The sequence below is a fragment of the Panthera uncia genome (genome assembly GCF_023721935.1).
Source record: "Panthera uncia isolate 11264 chromosome B3 unlocalized genomic scaffold, Puncia_PCG_1.0 HiC_scaffold_1, whole genome shotgun sequence".
Lineage (NCBI taxonomy): Eukaryota > Metazoa > Chordata > Mammalia > Carnivora > Felidae > Panthera > Panthera uncia.
Genome location: NW_026057582.1, coordinates 116653158 through 116671046, shown reverse-complemented (window position 1 = coordinate 116671046; position 17889 = coordinate 116653158). Strand labels below are relative to the sequence as shown.

The 17889-nt window shown below is 41.7% G+C and overlaps 1 protein-coding gene across 1 annotated transcript in view; it reads right to left on the bottom strand.

Annotated features, from left to right (window-relative positions):
- Nucleotides 1-17889, bottom strand: part of OCA2 (OCA2 melanosomal transmembrane protein) — a 481450-nt gene that overhangs the window by 326407 nt on the left and 137154 nt on the right. The window contains exons 6-9 of the mRNA XM_049614148.1: nt 7876-7947; nt 5902-5967; nt 3449-3505; nt 2231-2355 (exon numbers count right to left, since the gene is read on the bottom strand). Coding sequence (XP_049470105.1) covers nt 2231-2355; nt 3449-3505; nt 5902-5967; nt 7876-7947 — 320 coding nt within the window. The remainder of the gene's footprint in view (nt 1-2230; nt 2356-3448; nt 3506-5901; nt 5968-7875; nt 7948-17889) is intronic.

Below are 17889 nucleotides of genomic sequence, written 5' to 3'. Positions count from 1 at the left end.
AGAAAGAAAGAAAGAAAGAAAGAAAGAAAGAAAGAAAGAAAGAAAGATGTTGCTCTAAAGAAGGTTTGGGAAACACATCATGGCCCACCACGCCTGCCAATCCATACTGTCTACGTCCATATAGAAACCAGGCCTTGGGCTACCAGGCTGCTGCACTCAAGGGTCCTTCCCTTCATCTCCCAGGTCAGAGAGAAACTAACAGTACATCTGAAGGGGATCAGCCTACAGAGCCATGTGGAAACTGAAGAGGGAAAGGTGTCTGGGGATGAATGAATGAATGAATGAATGAATGAATGAATCCAAGAATGAATCCAAAAACAGGATTATACCCCAATCAGCAGCAGCAGTAGCGCTCAGCTGAGGAAGTTTCCAGGATCTGCCTCAAGCAAGAAAATAATTAGTGTACGTGAATCAACAATGGTAGAGAAAGCACAGAGATGGCATCCTATCTAAATGGACCAAGCTGTTTAACTGTGAAGACTATGCTCCTCCAGACAAAGGCAGAAGAACATGATTAAGCTTATAAAGTCATGAAGAATATGGTAATATATATAGTGAATATGAATACACTAACACTTAAATCTTGAAAGCTGTAACTTTTAGACAAAGAATTGCTACTCACAGAAAATTACAAAGCTGGTTGCTGTAGTAGTGAGGATACAAACAAATCCTAGCAAGGCTGAGAAAACCCTCAGCTTTCTAGACTGTCCAGGAATGCCAGGAATATGGGTACCCCATGGAAGCCTGCTCTCATTGGAACTGTCATCAGAGAGCACAATGATATTCTGGGACCTGGTGCATAGGTGATAGTATGGCTTTTAAACCAGTGACAGCAGCAGAGTCACCTTGGTTGAAGGGGGTGAAGGTCCCCTGCCTCTTGCCCTTGAGGTGTCCTAGAGGCAGAGTTTGGTGTCTGCCATTAGTAGTGCATGTTACAGATTACAGCACCCTTGAGCCACATTTGTTCCAGCCTTCATTTGCCCTCAGGAGAACCCCACATACTAAGAAGTGCCACACACCCCTGCACAGGAAGGCTAAATCCCTGTCTGCATGTGGGGCATGACAATGCAGCCAAGCTTGCAGGAGCTTGGGCAAGAGACCAACTCTCAACAACCAACTCTCAACACTTCAGACTGCACCTGTGGGGACGCTGCCTGTTCTCTGCTCTTCTCCACCCTTATTTCTCCTCCCCTTATCCCCCACTCCAATTCACTCCACCTCTGAGAGACACCATTCTTCAAATTCCAAAGGCATCACCTAGATTTACTTCTGAGCCTTGGAAGTAGCCCCTTTTTGGTCACTTTGAACTTTTTGGTCACATCAGCAAAGGGAACATGGGTACTAGATTAAGCAACCAGAACACACTTGAACTTGCTGTGTCTCATGCCTCATGTCTAAGAGGGTCTCCTATCTAACAGAATCCTTAAAACACTAGCTTAGGTTAGTCCTTTTGATGCTACCATCCAGATCAGTGGAGCTGAGGTGACTTGTCTGGCACCCTTCACTACCTACCTTCCTCCCATGAACACTCAGGGAGTATGTGTTTCCCTACAACCAAGTACCAGGACATGGTGGGTCCAAGCACGGAAGGGCCATGATATGCTGGGGAACCATCTTCAAAGTAAATAACATAAAGTCTAGATAAAAGTATAGTTCCATGGCCTTACAAGTGGCCTGCATAATGACCAGGACTGAAGCTCAAGCTTCAAGAGATTCAAGACAAATTGCCTCTGATGTTCAATAAATGTCTAATTAATGAAATGCCTAATTTAAAGAAATGAAATGGAATCAAATTGAATTTCTCTTTCCCAAAGTTATCCTGCAGAGCCTTGTCAGGCCAGGTCCCATAAGCCTCCAAGCCTGAGGAGAGCAAGATGGCTGCTCCAACTTCCCCAGCACCTGGATACATGTCCCTGACCATCTGGCAGGAGCTTCCACACTGCTCTGCTTCACCTGTGACCATCTCAATGGATAAGAACTCCTGTAACCCATCTGCCCCACACCCCTGGACAGCAAAGCCTACATCTGGTGACTTCCATGTATATTTCTATGGCCGCCACTGCTTCTGCCATAGCCATGGCCACAAGCAAAAGCCATAGCCATAGCCATGAGCACTGAGCACCACAGTCCTGGAGGATGCACGGGCTGGACCAGGGCACACCAGCAAAGGGAACATGGGGACTAGATTGAGCAACCAGAACACACCACCATACAGGGCCACTCTACATACCTTATCGTCACAGGAGTAAAAAGCAGCAATGTGGTGACATTGTCTAGGAAGGCAGACAGGACAGCGGCAATGAGACACAACATGATGATCATGGCCCACACTCTTCCCCTAGAGAGCTGGTACGTCTGAGATGTACACACAGAGAAAGGAACAAGCCAGGATCAGTGGGGTTGAAGAATAGATGTGACTTTTCATTACAGATTATAAGAGCCAGTGATCCAAATAGCCACAACATGGTGGATTAAAACTTAGACCGATGAGTTCCTAAATTTGCTAAGATGAGGAAGTGATGGCCTGTACCTGGACATTCTGAATCCACCATGATTTACCCTCCTTCCCTCTGATTCTCCTTCTTCACAGTGCCCTTTGATGGTTCACTGGTCACAAGGTGATTGCCCTCTATCCCTTTAACATTATCCAGTATCTTACAATCTCCTTTTGGTTAGACAGCCTGGGCTATGACCCTCAAGCCTGCTGATTGTTGGTTATCTAAGGGACTTATATCTTAAGGATTTTCAGTACCAAGACATTGAGAGGAAGAGACCAGATATTTGAAGATGCAAGATGGTACACAAAGACGGCAAAAATTCTGTCATTCAGAGAATGACAAAGCAAAGGGCTTTGATGAGTAAATAGTCTTTTAGAAGAACTTTCCAGTTCAAAAAAGAAAATCAAGCACAACACTAGCCTTTGCATTAGCAAAACATGGTAAGATCTCCTCTCACCAACCCTGAGTCACAGCACCAGTGCAGAGTCTGGCCGTCAGAACTTGCTGGCGGATTTCCCAGGATTCCAGTTATAAAAGTGAATGTTTATATGTTCAATAATTAGAAAGTCATCACTGAAATTATTTCAACACAAAGTAAAGTAATCAGAAGCTGATGACTTGAAATATTTAGATGCTCTAAAATGCAAAACAATTTTTGATATGAAGCTCTCAACTTGCCAATTTAACTAATGCTACACAAACATTCAACCCAAATACTCTTTTCCTTGATCTCCTTCAGTTTATTGAGAAGATCAAAGTGTTGCTCAGAGCCACCTAACTTAGGACAGAAATTGTACCCAGCCTTACACCCATAATTTTGTAAAGGAAGATGGAATTTTAAAATATTTGCTTTAAGTGGTAGCTTTATTGACTGAATATGTAATGGTAAATAACAGTGAATTAATACATAAATATTAATACATAAATATTAAATCCCACAGCAAACCTACCTTTACAGCACAATAATCAAAAAATCCAGTTTCTGAAAATATGGCTACTAAGATCATCTGTGGGGCAAACAGAAAAAGGAGACAAGAGGAATCTTTTAGAAGTGTACCATCCCGAAAGGACATCAGAGTGATCAGTTACAAGGCCTCTGCATGAAAGCTACCACTTCATCAAGCTTCTTGCTCTTTTGCTGAGTGCAGTCCACTTAGTAACTTCCTGAATAGAGCCTCTTGCTATAAGGCTTGCACCTCTATTTTTGTCCAGGTAAATTATCATTCCACCTAATCTTCACAAAAATCATCAGGTGTTACCGTTACTCTCTGTTTTATAGATGAGGAAACCACAGGGCAGAGATGGGAGATGACTTGCTCACAGACACAAAGCTAGAAGCAGGAAGGGAAATGAGCCGGAATGTGGCCTTCTGCACCTAAATGTCCACACAAGCAACAATTAAATATTTTAAGATTTTTAAACTGAGTTAAATTTTGTTTCCTAAAATAATGGGACAGATTTCCGTCACCAATTTGACCAAGAGACACAAATAAGATCAGTTACATTGAAATGATTATTCTCTGGGTTCACAGAACCCAGAGAAGATTCTGGAAGATTCTTTATTCCACCTCCTATGATGGCAATATACCATTTGTTGAATTTAGAGAGAAAAGCTACAGGTTCAAGTACTAATCCTTCCATTTAGAAGTAGTTTAACCTTATGCAAAAACATTATTCAATCCTCTGTACTTCAGTTTCCTCACCTCACCTCTGAATGTTTTATTCCTTGTTAAGGCTGTGGTGAAAATTCAATAAAATTATGTAAATTAAAGTACTTAGAAAACAGTAGGCCCAATATCATCCTTCAAATATTTAGTACAAAACAAAAATTTCCAAAAGTCAGTTTAGACTCAATACAAATATCTACCTTGTCTATAATGACCATCGATGTTCATCCTAATCCAAATGGCCACCTGTTACTGTCTGTAGAATGTGGTGTTTCACTCACCAATAGAAGCTTCACATGAACTGAATGGGTAGGTCCTATGTGGTCTTCCATCATTGTGGGGAAGCTGGTCCACACATTTGCTGCCAAAACTACCCAAAAGAGACTTAAATTCAGGGACCAGGGTTAAGTGGCCCCATGGGGTGGCTAACTGCCATGAAATAAAGAGGAAAAGGCAGGAGCCTGGATACATAAACTATCTTTGCACCTTCAAAGTTCCAGAATCATAGGAGCTTGCTGAATGGTTTCAACTGAGAAAAAAAAATTAAACCATGTGTTATGGGCTCAATTGTGCCACTTTCCTCCACAAATTCCTATGTTGAAATCCTAACCCCAGTACCTCAGGATAAGTTAAAGTGAGGCCCTAATCTAATATGACTGGTATCCTTATAAGAAGAGGAGATAAGCACACAGACACACACAGAGGGAAGATCATGTGAAGATACAGGGAGAAGATGATCATCCACAAGTCAAGCAGAGAGGCCTCAAAAGGAACCAGCACTGCTGACTTGGTCTCAGAAATCTGGCCTGCAGAAGTATGAAGAAATAAATTTCTGTTGTTGAAGCCACCAGTCTGTAGTACTTTATTATGGCAGCGCCAGCAAACTAATATATCATTCATTTAAGTTTTTTTTAACCTCTTTTATGAGACATCTGGTATGTCTTCCTTCTTCCTTCCAGATGCCCAGACTCTACTACATACTTTTCAAGACCAACAAGAATATGAACTTCTCTATAAAGGCTAAGTTCAGAGCACTGACCTGTCTCCTTATACTCCACTCAGAGAGGAAGCAGCTAGTTTGGGTCACAGTGAAGCCTAGAGTAGTATGGCCCTCTCTTATGACTACCAGGGGGGATAAAATATTAGCCAGGAAAATGAAGATACATAATAATCTGCTTTACACAGAGTGGATCTTTTGTCCAGAAAGGGAAAACCCTCCTTCAGACCACTTAGCCATTGTAGGGTCTGTTCAAGAACATGTGAGGCATTCCTACTGCTATTCAGGATCTTATCAAATTTCACTTATTCTAGTTAAATTGGTTTATGACACACAAACTATTACTTAGGTTCAATTTCTTTCATTTTCCATGTATTTAATTACAGGTGTTTTTCCAATCACCAAAACTTACATGGTTCACTTATTCGGGATAATCCATTGTATATTTTAAGGGAAGCAACTCAAAAATGTTACTAAGTTATCTAAATGACAATATTATTTAACTATCAGACAGGACTAAGACTGTAATTCTCCAGCTAACTAACCAGAGCACCAATCATTTCATTCCTCCACAGGAGAAATTGGCTAGGCCTGCGCTAACACTTCTTAATCAAGCCCTAATTGTCAAGCAGTACAATGTCTTTAATATAATGAAGTATTATCAGCAGTGGCAGCAAAAGAGAAGGCCCCAGATTACAGCAGGCTTGGAGCCCTGTCCCACTAAGAGGATTATAATTACCATGCCAAATAGCAGGGCCAAGGTCTCAAAATCAATCCACTCCACCACATGGGTCAGGCTGGGTCTCTGCAATCAAAGTACAAATTTCCCAATTAATTTGAGGCATCATCCTTCTGGTGATAGCTGTAAAAAACGTGCCACTCTTTATAGCAAGCCCACTCATTTGACCAGAGTCAAAAATCATACTATCCACTTGTTTTTAAAATTAGAGTATAACATCAATGAAAAACATCAATGAAACATCAATGACCCAAGACATCATAATGTCAAGCTTATACACTTAGTAACAAGAAAAGCAAATTTCCTAAACCCTGTCCCTGGCAACTCCAACTCCAGAACTGCAGCCTGAAATGCAGGACTGGCCCTTGAGATCAGTGAAGTTCCCACATGCCTTCCTTGGTATTGGAGCATGAGGCCAGGATGGCAAAAATTGAAAGATACACTTGTCCTACTCACCAGTTGTTAATCCATTCTCACTTCATCTTCTAACAACCCTGCAGAGTAGGGAAGGCTGGGGTCATGGGGAATTGGGAGCACAGAGTATGAAGTGAGGGCACTTTGAGAGTCTCATTGTTGGGAAAGGACTGCATGGTGGCCCAGGGAGCTACCCGCAGCACAAGATGTGTGCCGCATTAGTGTTTTCTAAAACAAAATAGCTACTACTACATTACTCCTTAACAGTTAATAAAAATAACAGTGGTTTATGTATAAGTTTTAGCATTCTGGGACATTTTACCCTTAGGGTTAGTATTTTTTTATACCAACTCTAGCCAAAATGAATGAATGAATGAATGAATGAATAACAACATAGCCCCACATAGTTTTTTAAACCAGTTATTATTCTTTGGCTAACTAAGTGGCCTTTAGTAGTACTTTGAAGAAAAAATCCTTTAAATTCTATAGATTTATTTTTATTTTTTTCTTTTCAAATTTCTATTTAAATTTGAGTTAGTTAACATACAGTGTAACATTGGTTTCAGGAGCAGAACTCAGTGATTCATCACTTACATACAACCCTCAGTGCCCATCCCAAAAGGTGCCCTCCTTAATGCCCATCACTCAACTATCCCCCACCCACCTGGTTCCATCAACTCTCAGTTTATTCTCTATTGTTAAGAGTCTCTTATGATTTGTCCCCCCCCTCTTTTTTTCCACTTCCCCCATATGTTCATCTGTTTTGTTTCTTAAATTCCACATATGAATGAAATCATATGGCATTTGTCTTTATCTGACATTTATTTTGCTGTTGCTGGGAATGCAAACAGGTGCAGCCACTCTGGAAAACAGTATGGAGGTTCTTCAAAAAGTTAAAAATAGAACTAACTACCCTATAACCCAGCAATTGCACTACTAGGTATTTACCCAAAGGATACAAAAATATGGAGTTGTTTTCAAATCCAGCTCTGTGTGCTACCACCTTCTTCAGTTCCAGCACTGTTCCTTCAACAATGGCAGGCCTCTATCTCCAGTGGACACTTGGGCTCTCTTGCTTTTGCTTCTCTACATTCACTCCTATGTTCCTGCCAGACAGGCCACATGCAGACCCTGATGTGGTACCATCACCCCCAAACATGCATCTCCAGGGACCTCCTGATGTCTGCAAGACAGAACTCCAACCTCACCATTTCTCACCTCTCTGCTCCAGGCAGGATGGTCCCCTCTAGTTCCCAAGGGCTGACAGCACCCAGAGCCAAATCTAACCACTCAGCTACACAGCCCTGAGCAACTGCGTAGCGATGAGCCTTTCCTCAGCTAAAATGCAAAATAAGAAATGTGTGTGAAAGTCAAATGAAAAACATCATCAATGTTGATAAGGTTTGTTGGTTCATGCCTCCAACATGGTTCCTGAGGGAGAAATGTGGAAATAGCATATAAAAGAATGAAAATCACTAGCTAATGCCTAATTGTTGGACTATCTTTGAATCTTATATTCTATAGAGTGGTAAGCCATTGACTCAAAATGTTACAACTTACGTCTCCAATCACAGCCAGCGCTGCTAATGCTGCAAGGGAACCCAACATGGCTGCCAGTGTTCTGTGAACAATCTGGAAAGGAACATAGGAAATTATTGCATTCCAGTCCACAGGGTTTTAAAACGTACAAAAAGCCTATATTGCTATTAGCATCCATCAATGTTATTTCTATATGCCATTTTATACCATATCTATTAAAAATACATATAAATCAGGGGTCCTTTTATTTCAGAATCTGGAAACCCCAAATACACACACAAACACCACCAGTCTGCCTTCTAATGAAAGCTAATTTCATTTCCTGAATAATTAGATGACCCAGGAATAGAAGCAGAAGGCTAACGTATGTTCTATAAGGAAACCTGCAGTAAATTGTCATTAATTATTTACCATATAACCCTGAGGAAAGTAGACCATTAGTTCCACAACATATATCAATTCTTCCCAATTAATGACACTGTTATTAAACCAAAGGTACATAGCCAAATGCTTAATCTAATTGAGATTTCAGTGTTACCACTGAATCATGAAAGTATGTTTTCTATTTAATTATAATTCAAATGGAAATGGAATTTCTGAGACAAAATATCTTTGTAGAAAGGCAAAGATGCAGAGAAATTGGAACCCTCAAACATTGATAGTGGGAGGGGTGCCTGGGTGGCATAGTCAGTTAAGCATCCAACTTCAGCTCGGGTCATGATCTTGCAGTCTGTGGGTTCGAGCCCCACGTCCAGCTCCGTACTGACAGCTCAGATCCTGGAGCCTGCTTTAGATTCTGTCTTCCTGATCTCGTCCGGAAGATGGCGGCGTAGGAGGACGCGGGGCTCACAGCGCGTCCTGCCGATCACTTAGATTCCACCTACACCTGCCTAAAGAACCCAGAAAACCGCCAGAGGATTAGCAGAAGGGAGTCTCCGGAGTCAAGCGCAGACTAGAGGCCCACGGAAGAGGGTAGGAAGGGCGGCGAGGCGGTGCGCGCTCCACGGACTGGCGGGAGGGAGCCGGGGCGGAGGGGCGGCTCGCTGGCCAAGCAGAGCCCCCAAGTCGGGCTGGCAAAAGCGGAGGGGCCGGACAGACTGTGTTCCGACAGCAAGCGCGACTTAGCATCTGGGAGGTCATAAGTTAACAGCTCTGCTCGGAGAGCGGGAAGGCTGGAGGACAAAGGGAGGGAGAGCTGCTGAGCCCCCGGACGGACGGCAGAGCTCAGCTTGGCGGGGAACAAAGGCGCCAGCGCCATCTCCCCCGCCCATCCCCCAGCCAAAATCCCAAAGGGAACCAGTTCCTGCCAGGGAACTTGCTCGCTCCGCGCAAACACCCAACTCTGTGCTTCTGCGGAGCCAAACCTCCGGCAGCGGATCTGACTCCCTCCCGCTGCCACAGGGCTCCTCCTGAAGTCGATCACCTAAGGAGAAGCGAGCTAAGCCTGCCCCTCCACCCCCCGTGCACCTTGCCTACCCACCCCAGCTAATACGCCAGATCCCCAGCAACACAAGCCTGGCAGTGTGCAAGTAGCCCAGACGGGACACGCCACCCCACAGTGAATCCCGCCCCTAGGAGAGGGGAAGAGAAGGCACACACCAGTCTGACTGTGGCCCCAGCAGTGGGCTGGGGGCAGACATCGGGTCGGACTGCGGCCCCGCCCACTAACTCCAGTTATACACCACAGCACAGGGGAAGTGCACTGCAGGTCCTCACCACGCAAGGGACTCTCCAAAATGACCAAACGGAAGAATTCCCCTCAGAAGAATCTCCAGGAAATAACAACAGCTAATGAACTGATCAAAAAGGATTTAAATAATATAACAGAAAGTGAATTTAGAATAATAGTCATAAAATTAATCGCTGGGCTTGAAAACAGTATACAGGACAGCAGAGAATCTCTTGCCACAAAGATCGAGGGACTAAGGAACAGTCACGAGGAGTTGAAAAACGCTTTAAACGAAATGCAAAACAAAATGGAAACCACGATGGCTCGGCTTGAAGAGGCAGAGGAGAGAATAGGTGAACTAGAAGATAAAGTTATGGAGAAAGAGGAAGCTGAGAGAAAGAGAGATAAAAAAATCCAGGAGTATGAGGGGAAAATTAGAGAACTAAGTGATACACTAAAAAAAAATAATATACGCATAATTGGTATCCCAGAGGAGGAAGAGAGAGGGAAAGGTGCTGAAGGGGTACTTGAACAAATTATAGCTGAGAACTTCCCTGAACTGGGGAAGGAAAAAGGCATTGAAATCCAAGAGGCACAGAGAACTCCCTTCAGACGTAACTTGAATCGATCTTCTGCACGACATATCATAGTGAAACTGGCAAAATACAAGGATAAAGAGAAAATTCTGAAAGCAGCAAGGGATAAACGTGCCCTCACTTATAAAGGGAGACCTATAAGACTCGTGACTGATCTCTCCTTTGAAACTTGGCAGGCCAGAAAGGCTTGGCACGATATCTACAGTGTGCTAAACAGAAAAAATATGCAGCCGAGAATCCTTTATCCAGCAAGTCTGTCATTTAGAATAGAAGGAGAGATAAAGGTCTTCCCAAACAAAAACTGAAGGAATTTGTCACCACGAAACCAGCCCTACAAGAGATCCTAAGGGGGATCCTGTGAGACAAAGTACCAGAGACATCACTACAAGCATAAAACATACAGACATCACAATGACTCTAAACCCATATCTTTCTATAATAACACTGAATGTAAATGGATTAAATGCGCCAACTAAAAGACATAGGGTATCAGAATGGATAAAAAAACAAGACCCATCTATTTGCTGTCTACAAGAGACTCATTTTAGATCTGAGGACACCTTTAGATTGAGAGTGAGGGGATGGAGAACTATTTATCATGCTCCTGGAAGCCAAAAGAAAGCTGGAGTAGCCATACTTCTATCAGACAAACTAGACTTTAAATTAAAGGCTGTAACAAGAGATGAAGAAGGGCATTATATAATAATCACAGGGTCTATCCACCAGGAAGAGCTAACTATTATAAATGTCTATGCGCCAAATACCCGAGCCCCCAGATATATAAAACAATTACTCATAAACATAGATTCTGTCTTCCTCTCTCTCTGCCCCTCCCCCACTCATGTTCTGTCTCCCTCTCTCTCAAAAATAAACAAGCATTAAAAAATATAAAAAAAAATATTGCTGGTGGGAATATAAAATGGTGCAGCCCTCATGAAAAAGTTTGGAAGTTTCTTAAAAAGTTAAATAATAAATTACCATATGACCAGAAATTCCTCTCTTAGGAATCTACCTAAGAGAAATGAAAATATATGTCCTATTAAATTAACTAAATGAGACCATTAAATACAGAAGTGGTTCTAATGCCTTAGCAGCCTACATAAGCAAACCAAAATCTAAGCCTATAATAAATGCCTCAAGACTAAAAGATCAAAATCTATAGGGCATCTGGTGGCTCAGTTGATTAGCATCTGACTCTTGATTTCTGCTCAGAATATGATCTCACAGTTTATGAGATTGAGCCCTGCGTTGCTGGACTCTGCCATATCAGCGCAGAGCCTGCTTGGAATTCTCTCTCTCCTCTTTCTCTGCCCCATCCCATGCCTCTCTCTCTCTCTTTCTCTCTCTCTCTCTCTCTCTCTAAATAACTAAACATTGAAAAAAAAAGAAATCAAAATCTAAGAACAACTGATCATAAACAGCTAACTAGGCTTCCCAAATAAGGCAGATGCTTCAGCTATAGCCAATCAAATCATTTTTTTACTTTGCTTTCCCCATTTTCTCTGTAAAAGTCTTTCCCATAGCTCCTGTTGATAGAGTACTTCAAACCACTTCCAGTTTGGCACTGCCCAATTCTAACTGATTTTTGGTCAAATAAACTCTTAAAAATGTACTATACCTCAGTTTATCTTTTTAACACTTCACATAAAGCATAAATGTTATAGCAACATTACTCAAAATAGGCAAAAAACTGGAAACATTCCAAATGTCTATCCATGATGAGTGGATAAACAAAATGTAGTATATGCTACAACATGGAGCTAATGATACATGCTATATTATGAATGAACCCAAAATGCATTATGGAAAGTGAAAAAGTGAAACATAAAAGACTACATTGTGTCATTCCATTTATATGAACTGTCCAGAAAAGGTTGATTTAGAGATACAGAAAGATCAGGGTTGCCTGTGGCTGGAGGTAAAAATAAGGACTGACTCCAAATGGGCCCTAGGGATCTTTATGGGATAAATGAATATTCTAAAATTGTATCATGCTTTTTCTATTTTTTTGTGTCTTCTTCAATTTCTTTCATAAGCTTTCTAGGTTTTCAGCGTATAGATTTTTCACTTCTCCTGGATACGAAGAAAAAATATTGCTAAAATGTTGATACTACCCAAAGCAATCTACATATTCAATGCAATCCCTATCAAAATAACACCAGCATTCTTCACAGACTAGAACAAATAATCCTAAAATTTGTATGGAACCAGAAAAGACCCTGAATAGCCAAAGCAATCTTGAAAAAGAAAACCAAAGCAGGAGGCATCACAATCCCAGAATTCAAGCTACACTACAAAGCTGTAATCGTCAAGACAGTATGGTACTGGCACAAGAACAGACACTCAGATCAATGGAACAGAATAGAGAACCCAGAAAGGGACCCACAAATGTATGGCCAACTGATCTTTGACAAAGCAGGAAAGAACACCCAATGGAATAAAGACCGTCTCTTCAGCAAGTGGTGCTGGGAAAACTGGACAGTGACATACAGAAGAATGAACCTGGACCACTTTCTTATACCATGGAAAATGGATGAAAGATCTCAGTGTAAGACAGGAAGCCATCAAAATCCTTGAGGAGAAAGCAGGCAAAAACCTCTTTGATCTTGGCTGCAACAACTTCTTACACAACACGTCTCTGGAGGCAAGGGAAACAAAAGCAAAAATGAACTACTGGGACCTCATCAAAATAAAAAGCTTCTGCACAGCAAAGGAAACAATCAGCAAAATGAAAAAGCAACCAAGGGAATGGGAAAAGATATTTGTAAACGACATATCAGATAAAGGGTTAGTATCCAAAATCTATAAAGAACTTATCAAATTCAACACCCCCAAAAAAAAAGAACCCTGTGAAGAAATGGGCAAAAGACATGAATAGACACTTCTCCAAAGAAGACATCCAGATGGCCAATCGACACATGAAAAAATGCTCAACATCACTCCTCATCAGGGAAATACAAATCAAAACCACAGTGAGATACCACCTGACACCTGTCAGAATGGCTAACATTAACAACTCGGGCAACAACAGATGTTGGCAAGGATGCAGAGAAAGAGGATCTCTTTTGCATTGCTGGTGGGAATGCATGCTGGTGCAGCCACTCTGGAAACAGTATGGAGGTTCCTCAAAAAATTAACAATAGAGCTACCCTACGACCCAGCAATTGCACTACTAGGCATTTGTCCAAGGGATACAGGTATGCTGTTTTGAAGGGACACTGCACCCCCATGTTTATAGCAGCACTATCAACAATAGCCAAAGTATGGAAAGAGCCCAAATGTCCATCGATGGATGAATAGATAAAGAAAATGTGGTATATGTATACAACGGAGTATTACTCAGCAATCAGAATGAAATCTTGCCATTTGCAACTACATGGATGGAACTGGAAGCTATTATGCTAAGTGAAATTAGTCAGTCAGAGAAAGACAAAAATCATATGACTTCACTCATATGAGAACTTTAAGAGACAAAAGAGATGAAAATAAGGGAAGGGAAATAAAAATAATATAAAAACAGGGGGTGGGACAAAACAGAAGAGACTCATAAATATGGACAAAAAACAGGGTTACTGGAGGGGTTGTGGGAAAGGGGATGGGCTAAATGGGTAAGGGGCACTAAGGAATCTACTCCTGAAATCACTGTTGCACTATATGCTAACTAATTTGGATGTAAATTTTAAAAATAAAAAATTAAATTAAAAAATAAAATTGTACCATGCTAATGGTTGCTGCTGTGGTCTGAATGCTTGTGTCCTCCCAAAATTCATATACCTGAAGTGATAGTATTAGAGGGTGGGCTTTTGGGAGGTCATGAGGTCATGAGGGTGGAATCCTCAGAATGGGATTAGTGCCCTTATAAAAGAGGATACAGAGAGATCTCTTGACCCTTCCATCACATGATGATACAATGAGAAGTCTGAAACCTAAAAGAGGGCCCTCATCTGATCAGGCTGGCACTTGCACTTCCAGCCTCCAAATCTGTGAAATAAATGCCTGTCATTTATAAGCCACCCAGTTTGTTGCATTTTGTTATAGCAGCCCTAAGAAACTGAGAAGTGAGGGTGCTGCTATAATACCTAAAAATATGGAAGCAGCTTTGGAACTGGGTAATGGGTGGAGAGCGGAAGACTCTGGAGAGGCACACTAGGAAAAGCCTTAATTGCTGTGAATAGACCATTAAAAACAATTCTGGCAAGGGCTCAGAAGTAGGAGAGTCATCTGAGGAGAAGTCTCAGTCTTCAGAGAGAATACCTAAGTGGTTGAGAATAAAATGTTGGTGGAACTATTGATGGTAAAGGCCATTCTGAGGAAGTCTCAGACAGAATGAGGAACATGTTATTGGAAAATGAAGAAAAGGAAATTCTTGTTATAAACTGGCCAAGGACTTAGTTGAATTGTGTTTGTATCCTAGCTGTGAGAGGTAGAACCTGTAAGGGATGAAATTGGCTAACTGGTTGATGAGTCTTCTAAGCAAAGGGTTGCAGGAGCAGCTTTGAGTAAAATGAGAGAAGTGAGAAGTGACTTAAAGATGGAACAGTTAATTAAAAAGGAAGCCAAACTTTAAAATTTGGAATCTCAGCCTATCCAAACTAAAAGAAATGAGAAAGCTTCAAGAGAATACACAAAGCATATGGCCAAATTTCATAAAGACATCAGTTTGGATCTGACATCACAATGGGAAGCTAGGAGTTATTCATCAAGACAGTGGGGAGATTAGTCAGCCATCTAAACAAAAGCCAAAACCTACTGTCCAACACAGTAGAAGAATAGCCCAGAAGACATTTCAGAGATCATCAGGGCTGCCCCTCCCATCCTAGTCCCAGAGTGCAAGAACCTGCATGACAGAAATATTTCAAAGGGCAGGCCAGTGCTACTTGACACCACTTTGCAATGTGGGCTCCAGTGCACCTGGTATGCCCAGCAAAGCACAGTGGGTATGAATATCTTCACCTTGATTTTGAAGGATAGATCACCTGGAGCCTCAGGCTTTGGACCCAGTCATAGGACATGGCAGGCCCTTCTTCCCTCAGCACAGATGGATACTCAGGGCCCAGGACATGGCAGAGAGCCCCTCTGCCCACCAGCCAGGGACTCTTGAAGCAAAAACCACCCCACCTCCTCACATGACCCCTTGAGGAGGCCAGTGCCTCCAAAATGTGAGCAAGCGTTTCCTATTCATGTAACAGTCAAGGCACAATGTCAAGGCAGTGACAGACAACTGTGCTCAGGGAATGGCCAGGAAACTAAATCCAGCAGTGCCCCTCACAGAGTTCATAATCCACCTGTGGGGGAACGAAACACAGCCATGGGTCTGTACCTCAGAACAAGTTGGAGGGAGAAAAAAGGGCAGGCAGATATTTCTCCCACAGAGTCCTGAAGGGGCTTTAGGGCTAGAAACAATGAGACTTCCCAGCACACCTAGGAGAATGGCTAAAATAAAAGTAGAAACAACACCAAATACCGGTGAAGATGCAGAGACTGGCTCATTCACACATTGCTGGTGGGAATGTAAAATGGTCCAAAAAACTAAACGTTGCAACTACCCTACTACCCACCAATTCCATCCTGGGCATTTTATTCCAGAGAAATGAAAACCTGTGTTCACACAAAATCAGTACATGAATAATCATCACAGCTTTATTTGTAACTGCCCCAAACTGGAAATAACCCAGATGTCCTTAAAGAGTTAAGTGGTTAAACAAACCATGGAACATCTACATTATGGAATCCTACTCAGCAATGAAAAGGTATAAACCACTGATACATGCAACAACCTGGATGAACCTCCAACAGAATTACACTGAGTACCCATTCTAAAATGTCACTCAATGTATGACTCAATTTGGACATTCTTGAAATGATAATATTATAGAAATGGTGGGAAGATTAGTAATTGTCAGTAAGAAGGGGGTTATAAGAAATGGAAGGAATTGGGTGTGGGTACAAAAGGAAAACATAAGGCATCCTTGTGGGGATGGAAATGTTCTGTATCCTCAATGTGACAATGTTAATGTCCTGGTTGTGATATTCTACTACAGTTTTGTAAAGAGGAGCCGAATATGTCAGACCCAAAATATGCCATTTTGGCATATTGATTATTTTGAATCAAAGTTACTTAATAAACAGCTGTTGCAAGAAAGATACTCCTCATCAGGAATTTAGGGCTGAAAAGGCTATATAAACAAGACTTGTTTCTTCACTAATTTACTACCCAAGTAGTAGACAATCCCTTTGTCTTGTCAATTCTTCACAAAATTATTATTTTCTTGTCTAAAAGATATAAAAGCTGCCTTCTTTGGCCATATCTTTGAGTCTCATGTTTTTATGGGGCTCCTACATGTACAAAATTAGTTTGTTTTCTCCTATTAATCTATCTTCTGTCAACTTAATTATCAAACCAACTGATACAATGACATAGTGATCTAATGACTGATCAAAAAATATTTTTTGTCACTCAGATGACCAACATTTATTTCCAAGCTATATCTAGTCTTCATCTACAGTTCTTAAAAACATTTCAGACCGGGGCGCCTGGGTGGCTTGGTCGGTTACGTGTCCGACTTCGGCTCAGGTCATGATCTCGTGGTCCGGGAGTTCGAGCCCCACGTTGGGCTCTGTGCTGACAGCTCAGAGCCTGGATCCTGTTTCAGATTCTGTGTCTCCCTCTCTCTCTGCCCCTCCCCTGTTCATGCTCTGTCTCTCTCTGTCTCAAAAATAAACAAACGTTAAAAATTAAAAAAAAAAATTTCAGACCTATGAAAGTCAAACTGGATTAAGGAGTGCACTTATGTTTATGAGCACCAGGTGTTGCATGGATGAACTGAATCACTAAATTGTACACCTGAAACTAATATTACACTGTATGTTAAGTAACCAGAATTTAAATAAAAACTTAAAAAGGGAGTGCATTTGTTGTGATGAGCACCAGGTGTTGTATGGAAGTGTTGAATCACTATATTGTACACCTGAAACTAATATTACTCTGTATGTTAACTAACTGGAATTTAAACAAAAAATTTAAATAGAAAGGAAGGAAAAAGGAAGGAAGGAAGGAAGGAAGGGAGGGAGGAATGAAATGGGTGTCGTGTCATTAATGAAGTTGACTTTTGGACCCCACCCAAGGGCAGTGGCTGGTTGCCAGGAGGACCAGCCATGTGATTAGAGAATTAAAACTGTTAGCCCCAGTCCCCAACCTCTAGAGAGGGGCTGAATCGGCCAATGGCCAATGACTTATTTAATCATGACTATGTAATGAAGCCTCGATAAAAACACAAAATGATAGCTTTTTGGTCCTTGTTTTCAGAGATCTTCCATGCTTGGGGAACCAAAACACTTCCACATGCCACCAAGCTCGGTCCCATGCTCCATAAGAACAGAAACTCTTTTGTTGGGTACCTTGCCCAATGTATCTCTTCGCATTCTTTAATAAGCTAATAAAAATAAGTAAGTGTTTCCCTGAATTCTGTGAGCCATTCTAGCAAGTAATCAAACCTAAGGAGGAGGTTTTTGGAATCTCTAATTTGTTGCTAGTTGGTCAGAAGCCAGGGGCTTATGACTGGTTTCTGAAGTTGGGGTTGGGCATGGAACACTTAACCTGTGGAATCTGATGTGCTAGCACTGAGTAGATACTGTCATAAATTGAGTTAAGTTCTCAGACACCCTGCTGGTATCTGAGAATTGCCTGATGCTAGGGGGATACCACCATTTTGGAATTGGCTCTGGGAAACTTTAGGGTTCCCAGACCAGACAAAGCACATAGGAGGGAAG